General features: G+C 38.6%; 1 protein-coding gene across 1 annotated transcript; it reads left to right on the top strand.

The window, feature by feature from the left end:
- Positions 1–2124: 2124 nt before the first annotated feature.
- LOC121179489 (immunoglobulin-like and fibronectin type III domain-containing protein 1) lies at positions 2125–9688 on the top strand. Its single transcript, XM_041034378.1, has 24 exons — positions 2125–2176; positions 2374–2496; positions 2597–2733; positions 2924–3023; positions 3118–3159; positions 3247–3292; positions 3392–3575; positions 3681–3794; positions 3937–4099; positions 4225–4497; positions 4605–4744; positions 5069–5198; positions 5289–5413; positions 5489–5630; positions 5764–6057; positions 6144–6440; positions 6546–6725; positions 6842–6970; positions 7061–7369; positions 7479–7564; positions 7720–7912; positions 8084–8380; positions 9234–9560; positions 9660–9688. The coding sequence occupies exons 1-24, from the start codon at positions 2125–2127 to the stop codon at positions 9662–9664; spliced, it is 3888 nt and encodes a 1295-aa protein (XP_040890312.1). The 3' UTR covers positions 9665–9688.
- Positions 9689–9944: the final 256 nt, after the last annotated feature.

The following is a 9944-nucleotide window of genomic DNA, read 5'->3' as shown; positions in this document are numbered from 1 at the left end:
AAAAGTAGTAAGTACACATAATTGATACTGGGGAAAATTACTAAATATCAAGATATGGGTGGATGTTTCATCAAGATCCTTTTTAATCTGTAACCCAGTGTATGTATATAGGTATAGGTTCTACGTGCTTATTTGACAGCAGTTTGCATGTTACTGCATATTAGCTTTCTGTCTGAATGGTAGTAAGAGCTAATTATCACCTGTCAGAATTCATATTAAAGGCGCATGCTGACAGCAACTTGCTTGCAACAGGCTTCCAGTTTCTCTTAAGTTTAATATGAAGAGAGGAACACATGATGATGAACTGTAATAGTGTTACTGATATTACATGTTTTCAAAAAGCAGAACTGCTGGAGCCTAATGAGAATTCATATAAACAGCTCGATGCTCATGAAAAATCTGTGCAGATGCACGACGAGCAGTGGTAGCTGATGGTCAAATTACAGAAAAGACAAACTTATTTATGTATTTGTACAAGTATAAGTGTAAGTGTACCTACAAAGATCTAAACGTTACACTACTTTGCTAAGCTTTAAAGTGCTATATATATTTTACCTAAACATTTATGACACACAAATGACAAAGTACAAGAATGTTCTCAGCTTTTAAATGGCGCTCAGAAATTTAAGACATAGGCTTGACAGGTTAATCATAAATCAGTTCACTTATAACACCCTTGGCAAAGATCTTTTTTCACTAAGACAAATATAGCTTTACAGAAGGGCACCAAGTGTACAAAACCGTTAAATATGTTGGTACTTCATCAGACAGAACTCAGCTTGATTTATTTATTTTATTTTATGTCACCCATTGGTTTTAGGCTTTTATGAATATGGGCAGGATTTCAACTGTGCTATCTGTTTTGTAACTTGTTTAATGTATAATGTGCTATCTGACTGAGTACGGTAGTTCTTTTCAGTTAGCTCACTAAGACAAATTCCAATCAGTCATGTTAATATGGCAATAAAGTGCTGAATCCTGAATCTCAAGTCTAATAAAATTTAATGGCAACAGTTTAAGTGACTATCAAATATAATCCAAGAACAAGAGACTCCTGTCAACAGACTAATGGGATCATAAAAATTAAGCACAGTGATGACAGAATGCTTTACACTTACTCTGTATATAGAAGTGATATTCACATGCATGATATTTGTTCTAATTCAAATTCTCTCTCAAAAATTAAATCATAAAAGAAATTTTTCTGTTCATAATTAATTTACTAAATAATTAGTAATTATGCGTTGAACAGATTTTTTTCTATACTTGCTGAAATGTGTTTATAATGATTTGATTATTTGTCATGTATAAAGTTTATAATTTCAGAACATATTAATTAACCCTAACCCCAGAACAACTAACCACCCACATGGTAATATTTGCCTGTGGCAACACCTTTTTATTTCATCTCTTTATCTTTTAACTTATTCCTTGAGAAAGCAAGAACTAAATATAAAGAAGGTCCTGACTAATGTTACATTTTCAGTTATTTACGTCACTTCCTGAGTCGTGATAGGTAGTTTTATGAGGTATGTGACCTACTGCCTGCAAAATTAGGCTGGTCACTTGTAGGAATCTGCACAGGGAATGCCAAGTATTTTGTGATCACAGGAATTCTTTCACTTATAGGACAGATCAAATTTCTAACTCATGGATCCCTACACCATTTGCCAGAAAAATAGATCTCACTCTCTTTGTTTAACAGTGATCATCTCTTTACTGTTACTGTAACTGTTAAGCTTACTGTCTCTCCAAGAATAGACTTCACTTAAAAATGCATCATGTTGTAAAAGAGGGCGCAGTGCCTAAATCTACAAGTTAAAACAATGATAAGTGACATTACAGATTCAGACCATCTGGATTCCCATCTGATTAACTGCATGTCAGACAGATGGGAATTCTTATGGCTTTCAACAGTGGTCAAGATATGTCATCAGCTCAAGATTACACTGAAATCCCATTATTTGCTGTGCACTAACATGGGAACAAATTACTCCATTAAACAATCCAGTCACTGTCAAAGTGAAGACCAATTCAAATTGTGTTTAAGCGAAGTGCTGTTTTAGGTTTTGTTTTAAAAGTGCATTTTAATACTTTTGCATTAACAGAGAAACTGTTGTCAAGATGTTTAAGATACGTAAAACTAAGGATGAGGAGCCAACAGCTCCAGGGCAGGGTAAGTAACCACAGAGTTTGAAAACTGGCCTTTAATTTTATATTACTGCCAAACAACAAGTTACATCATCAGAACTACATGCACACTACCTGCACACACGGCCTTTTCTCTTTAGCAAAGCGATTTAAGTCAATAAAATTATTCTTCAAGTTCTTCATGAATATGTAAATAATGCAGTTCATCTAATTTAATGACAGTGAGAATAAAAAAGAAGTCAAGGGTGCCCGGAGTTATGATCACCCAGTATGTGGAAGAACTACCTGAAGGCATGAGCACACCAGATTTCACACGGAAACCAATTGCTCTGACTCTTCAAGAAGGTATGATAAAATACCACCTGCAATTACATGCACGACTTAACTTTATTTGATTATGATGTTTCCTGAGAGAACAACATATTTTGTGTTTCCATTTCTACAGGAAAACTGGCTATCTTCAGAGCAATTGTTACTGGCAAACCAACACCAACTGTGACCTGGATGAGAAATGGAGGAGAAATTGATGAAGAAAGGTACAAAATCGTCTATGATACAAGCACAGGTGAACACCAGCTACAGGTGAGCTGACTGACCCTTTTGTCATAAAGAATGTTTATTCAAAGTTAAAATTTAAATAATACTGACGGATCAATAAATTAATCATAATGAATAGGAGGTCATTTTGCACGATCCTGGTTTTGAAAAATAATCACAAATTAATTTATGAATATAATTATCATTTGCATAATAATCATGCATTGACTTTTAGATGCCAGACGTATCAGTGGATCAAGCTGACACCTACAAGTGTTTTGCCACGAATGAATATGGAAAAGCAATTGTAACTGCTGCCCTAAATGTAATTGAAGGTGAGTTATTTTTAATCCACGATATATTAAGTCAAAACTAATTATTTAGATAAAACACATCTGTCTCACTTCACTCTGATTTCTTTCCTTTTAGTTGGCTATAAAAAGAACAGAGCTTTGCAACAATCAAGAACAGGTACACAGCCTACAGTTAATTTATAATGACGCAATGTCAATCATTCATGCAATTAGAATTGTAACCATGATGCTTATTATGTTTTAGCTATCCGAGAGACACCCGAGGATTTCAAAAAAGCCTTAAAAAACGTGTAAGTAGTACTGTCAATTTACAAAGGGCAAAATTTTTTTTTCTGCAAGTCATGTATGGTTATTAACTTAATGTAATTTTTTTTTCTTTCTTTTTGGAGTGTTGACACTGAGCAAAAAGAGGAGGAAAAACCAGAAATCAATGAGAAGTTCTGGGAACTGTTGTTAAGTGCAGACAAGAAAGATTATGAGAGTATATGTGCACAGTATGGTATTACTGATTTTCGCGGGATGCTGAAAAAACTAAATGAGAAGAAGATGGAAAGGGAGAAAGAACAGGAAAAGGTACTGTATGTTTCAGCTTCATCTAACATCAGAGTGCAACATACTGCCTCAATACTAGAAATGCAAACCCTAAAATTCTAATATTTGTGTTTCCAATGACTACAGGTTGTTGAAAGACTTTGCAACCTAAAGCCCGTAGAACTGAAACCATGTGGAGACGCAGAGTTTGAACTTGAAATGTCACTTAACGATCCTACGAGCAAAATCTTCTTATACAAGGTAAGATGTTTCATTTTAAATATTTTCAGTTGATAAATTAAATGACAGCACTAAAGGTCATTTGACACACTCTGCATCACAAATACATTATCATGCATGCTTGACATTGCCACAACTTTAATGACCACTTATGTTTGAACAGGATGGAGTTATGGTTCCTTTTGATCCTGACACAGAGGTAAAACATGGATTGAGGCAAGTGGGAAAGAAGTTTGTGTTTAGCATCAATGGTGTCAACCCTGAGGATGCAGGATTATACCAAGTGGAGGTTGATGGAGTTAAGATCTTCTCGACTGACTTAAAACGTACGATGAATTATCCAGAAAACTAAAATTTACACAGTGCTATACAACAATGCTACATGATATGTCCTGTGACAGGAAATACAAAACCATGCTCATGCTAAACTATAATTTTGTGTTTTGTCTAGTTCCCAATGTAGACTTCTTGGTCAAGATTCAAGACGTGACAGCAGAGGAAAGAGAGGACGCTGTGTTTGAGTGTCTCGTCTCACATCCACTCAAAAAGATCACCTGGATGGGCAAGAATATCGCACTGGAGCAAGGGGACAAATATGACATTACTGTGTCAGAGGACATGCTGATTCATACATTGGTGGTAAAGGACTGCATGCCATTGGACAAAGGAATTTATGCAGCTGTGGCTGGAATGGCATCCTGCAGTGCCTGGCTTATAGTGGAAGGTACTGCTTAATTATTAAAATTTTATCATTTCAACACAAGTTTATCAAATATTGAAAATGTTCCATTAAGCTTTAAAATGATCCTGGCACTGTGTATTTTTTATTAGCTGACAATGATCCAAACTCGAAAGGAAAGAAGAAAGCTCGCAAAACAACCCGAGCAGGTGGTGGTGGAGCTGATCTTCTGAAGATTGCTCAGGAACAAAACGCTAAGATACAGAAAGAGAGAGACGAGTTGATTGCAAAGGCAAAGGCAGAGGCAGCTGCAGCTGCTGCTGAGAAGGCAGAGGCTGAAGCTAAAGCTAAAGCAGAAGCAGAAGCAGCAGCAGAAGCCAAAGCTAAAGCTAAAGCTAAAGCTAAAGCAAAGCAAAAGGCAAAAGCAAAAGCAAAAGCAAAGACAAAGGTAAAGGACGAGGCAAAGGCAGAAGCAGGAGAAGATGAAGCAGAAGCAACGGCTGATGTAGAGGAGGAAGAAGATGCAGATGAGGAGGACGAGGAGGAGGAGGACGAGGAAGAGGATGTGCTGGAAGAAGATATTGAATCTGAATCTACATCATCAGAACCAAAGCAGGAAGTACAAGGAGTACAAGCAAAGGCGGGAGAGGCTTCTGGTCAAGTTGCTGAAATGGAAGAAGGGGAGCCTGCTCAAGAGAAAAGAAAGAGAGTGAGGAAAGGCCCACTTGTTCCTGATACAGTTGTTGGTGAGATGCAACAGAACATAAATTCTACTTCTACTGCTATGTTGTTCATATTTCTGTTCTGCGTTAACAGTAAGACTGTATTTCCTTTAGACCCTGGAGTTTACTTCACCAGTGGACTGTCAGATGTAACTGCCATCATTGGCACTGATGCAGAATTGGTCTGCAGACTGAGCAGTGAGGAATGTGATGGAATCTGGTACAAAGATGGGAAAGAGGTGAGGAACGTGAGAGTTGATAGCTTTCACCTTCTGAGATTTAAGTGTGTTAACATGAGTGTTTATGCCTTTCAGATAACAGCTACAGATGAAATCTGTATTGTTAAAGATGGTACTTATCGCAAACTAATAATCAAAAACTGCAAAGAAGATGATGCTGGGAAGTACCGATGCGAAGCTGATGGGCGTAAAACAGAAGCTGCGCTAAATGTTGAAGGTACTGTAATCAGAATCAATCTGAGGTACTTCAATTCAGGCAAAACAAAAGAGCCGCCACAGTTTCCTTTTCAGCTTAGCAATTAAAAGTCTCAGTTTGAAAAGATGTTGTGTTGGTGTGTTTTTTCTGCTAGATCCTCCAAGAATCAATCCTGATGATCTCGCTGAGTTCATTAAACCTGTCACAATCAAAACCGGGAAGGACGCAGCCTTTAAGGTGTCCTTTATTGGCCGGGAACCCATGAAGATCCAGTGGTACAATGAAGGCGAAGAGCAGGTGGAGGACACCCATGTCAAGATTGAGAAGTCTTCGACACACAGTCGCCTGCTGCTAACCAAGTGCAACCGCAAAACCACAGGAGAAATTAAGATTAAGATTAAAAATGAATGTGGGACAACTGAGGCTATCACACATCTTGTTGTATTAGGTTTGTATGCTGCATCTTAAGCACTGTCCTTTATCAGTATAAGACATGTATATGAACACAGGTTTTATTCTTTTGTCTTACTACAGATAAACCAACAACACCTCTAGGCCCTGTGGATATAATTGAAAGTTCCTCCACTTGCATCGAGTTCAAATGGAGGCCTCCCAAAGACAATGGAGGTTCCCCTATCACCGACTACATCCTGGAGCGTCAGCAGATTGGCCGAAACAGCTGGAAGAAATTAGGCAAGATTGGCCCAGAGCCTAAATACAGGGACACTGATGTGGACCATGGCAGAAAGTACTGCTACCACATCAGGGCTGAAACCTCTCAAGGCACCAGTGAAATGATGGAGACCGACGATATTCAGGCGGGGACGAAGGGTAAGCCTTCTAAAAAGTCTCAAATACAGTATGTGATGTTAAAAAGAGGGATTTCTTTGAGCCAGTTAAAAAGCGACTGCTTTGTCTATTTTATCACTCTTTCAGCATACCCTGGACCTCCTTCTACGCCAAAAATTGTTAGCGCTTTCAAAGATTGCATCAATCTTGCTTGGTCTGCACCTTCTAATACCGGAGGAACAAACATCTTGGGATACAACGTGGAGAAACGCAAGAATGGCAGTAATCTGTGGAGCCTTGTCAACCCACCCGATGAGCCCATTAGAGGTACTTTTGGAGCCATCTTACAATTGTGCACAAGCTTGATTTTGGGTCTGCTTTGTCTCTTCAACTAAGAAAGTAATTATCAAATGTCTGATCCATACTGTTTGACATGCCAACAGAGAAAAAGTATGCAGTGAAGGATGTTGTTGAAGGTATCGAGTATGAGTTCCGTGTATCAGCAATCAACATTTCTGGTGCTGGAGAGCCAAGTTCACCCTCTGAATTTGTGATTGCAAGAGATCCAAAGAGTGAGTAACAAGCCCAGATCAGCTATATTATTGATGCCTCATCACTTAATTGCTGATCTCTCACTGCTTCAACTGCTCTCAATCTTTCAGAGCCCCCCGGTACAGTTATTGACTTGAAGGTGTCAGACTCCACATACACCACCTTATCTCTGAGCTGGACAAAACCCACCGAGGAGGAAGGAGTCCAAGACGAGGCAAAAGGATACTTTGTGGAGCTCAGACCAGCAGAAAACCCAGAATGGAGTCGCTGTAACTCCAGTGCTATTATTATGACCTCCTACACTATTATGGGTCTAAAGTCTATGGCCATGTACTGGGTAAGAGTTGTAGCCACCAATGAGGGTGGAGATGGTGAGCCTCAAGAGTTGGACAACTACATCATTGCAATGCCTCCCCCAGGTGAGTCAGTGGGAATAATGAACTGTCTACAGACAGAATTTGGTACATTTTACCTTCATTAAATTGCTTTTTCTCATTAATTTTGTCTAAAAATCCTACATTGTTACAGTGAGACCTCAATTCACTGACAAAAAAATAAAGAACTTCATGGTAATGAGGGCTGGAAACTCCGCTCGAATCAACTTTAACTTTCAGGTGCAGTATAGTATTCACACAAAAATTTATGAGCATAAAAATAACAAGTTGTTTTATTTCATGTCCTGTGTAAAGTAGCAGATTAGACACTTTGCTGCTGTCCTACAAAAAAGCTCAAACCCATATTTTAGCCTTTTATCTCCTGTTGTTGACAGGCCTCTCCAATACCAGCAATTACATGGCTGAAGGATGGCCTCCCTGTAGCCAAGCGTGTGACAATTAGCAACTCAGACACATCATCGCAGTTAATGATCCCCTCATCGGAGCGCCAGGACACTGGGATCTACACCATCATTGTCAAGAACATTGTTGGTCAAGAGACCTCCAGTGTTGAGATAAGAGTCACAGGTACACTGAAAAAAATCTCAGCTTATCCTTATCAAATAAAAGTGAATGTAAATGATTACATGAGAAGAAAATATGAACTGAGCATGACTGCATGTGTGCGGGCATCCCTTCTGTAGCCAGAGTAAACATAATACATCAAGATACTAAAAATCGTTTCCTACCCGTTTCTAGATGATCCCAAGCCTCCAGGCCCTGTGGAGCTGGATGAGAATGTGGCGGGAACTGTGACGGTCTCCTGGGCTCCTTCTCCAGATGAGAAGAAAGATGACAGGCTGCATTACATGATCACCAAGCGCGATTCTGTTAAGCGTACTTGGCAAACTGTGGCAGACCATCTCTTCAATAACAAGTTCACTGCTATCAACATCATGCCGGGAAGGCAGTATCAGTTCCGGGTCTATACCAAGAATGACATGGGGCTTTCCAAACCCTCTGAGTCAGCAATCTGGGAAGTGAAGAGAAAGAAAGGCAGGTTTAACAACAGTGATTCAAAATTTTGAGGAATAGAGTTGAAACAATTAGTCAAATAATCAATTAGTTGATCAAAAGAAAATTTGAAACAAAGCATTTGCTGCTTTAGCCTCTTAAATGTGAGGATTGCTTCTCTGTGCTTTTCTGTGTTTTGTATTTAGGTTTAGGTTTGTCAGTCGAGTTGATTTCACACTGTGCTCTCAAAACCTGCGATGGACATCTTTCAGTATTTTTTTTTTAATCGAAAAAATGTAGACAAATTCATTAACAATGAAAATAATTGATAGCTGCAGTATTTTATTTAGTAAAAATGAAAAATATTTGCTGGGTCCAACTTTCAAAATGTGTGCATTTGATGCTTCTCTTTGGGCTTTGGACTGTTGATCTAACAATCTGAACCTGTTATGTTGAGAGGTTATGACAGGCAGCTTTTTTTTTTTTTTAAACTTTTGACATTTTGTTGACTATACGATCTATCATGAGACTAATTGGGACACTAATTGATACGGAAAATAATCATTAGTTGGGAGATTCATTGATTAACTAGATGCTGAGCATAACTGGAGCGACAGTTTCAAAGGACAATCAGGAATCTGCCTTCCTCAAAAAGGCAGTTAAAATATAACAACAGCCCAAGCAAGCTATGTCACTATTACAAGTTTCTTTGTGCATACAGATGGAGATTACTGTACAACAAACTGCAAGGCGCCTTGAAAGACAGCAGTTTATATAAAATGCTGCAACTTCTAATTAACCAACATTAAAGAGAAGACAGCAATGAAAAATGTATCAATCAATATGTATTACACCTGTTTAACTTTTCTCTCCCTTTTTCCTTTAATCATTTCAGAAACATTTTCTTTGAACCTTCCTGTCTCCAAGGACTGCAACTTTGAGACGCCTCCGTCATTCTCTGTTCCACTAAAAATGCGCAACAGTCCAGAGAGCTACGAGTGTTACATGAGCTGTGCAGTGACCGGGAACCCCAGACCCCATGTTACCTGGTACAAAAATAACATCAGCCTCAACACCAACACTAACTACTACATCACCAATACATGTGGGGTCTGCTCCATGGTGATACTCAAAGTTGGGCCCAAGGACAGTGGAGATTACATGGTTGTAGCTGAAAACCCTCTGGGTAGAGTGGAGTGTTCAACTAAACTTGTTGTTAAAGGTAAAAACTCCTTCACAGTTTTCTTTTTTTTTTTTATTACATCTCATATTTCTGTTCCTCTTGCTTTATTTTATCAATATTCCCTTCTTCCTCCTCCAGATTAGGATGAAGCTGTGGTCCTGAACCCCTGACGACGCCTGCTCCTTTTAAATGAATGGAAAGCAAAGCATTTGCCATTTTTGAAACGTGCTGTTATCTATTTGTTTGTTTGTTTTCTGTGAAATATTGCATTAATGTGTTTTAATAAACTGTGACTGAGAAAGTAAAATCTGAAAGAAAAGAAGAAAGGAAGAGCTCTTGAGATTCAGACTAGATTCTGTTGTACTCAAATGCAAATCCTACTCAATTTATCTACTGCGCGCAAAGAGGACTTTGACGAGTGAC

This window comes from Toxotes jaculatrix, chromosome 3, assembly GCF_017976425.1.
Source record: "Toxotes jaculatrix isolate fToxJac2 chromosome 3, fToxJac2.pri, whole genome shotgun sequence".
Classification (NCBI taxonomy): Eukaryota; Metazoa; Chordata; class Actinopteri; family Toxotidae; genus Toxotes; species Toxotes jaculatrix.
The sequence above is the reverse complement of the archived record's forward strand: the minus strand, read 5'-3'. Positions and strand labels throughout refer to the sequence as shown.

Bases quoted from the DNA above. Each gene is read 5' to 3' on its own strand.
- LOC121179489 (XM_041034378.1), top strand. From the start codon at position 2,125: ATGTTTAAGATACGTAAAACTAAGGATGAGGAGCCAACAGCTCCAGGG. The intron at 3,576-3,680 runs GTACTGTATGTT...CAATGACTACAG, and splicing joins GGGAGAAAGAACAGGAAAAG to GTTGTTGAAAGACTTTGCAA. The intron at 7,913-8,083 runs GTACACTGAAAA...ACCCGTTTCTAG, and splicing joins TGTTGAGATAAGAGTCACAG to ATGATCCCAAGCCTCCAGGC.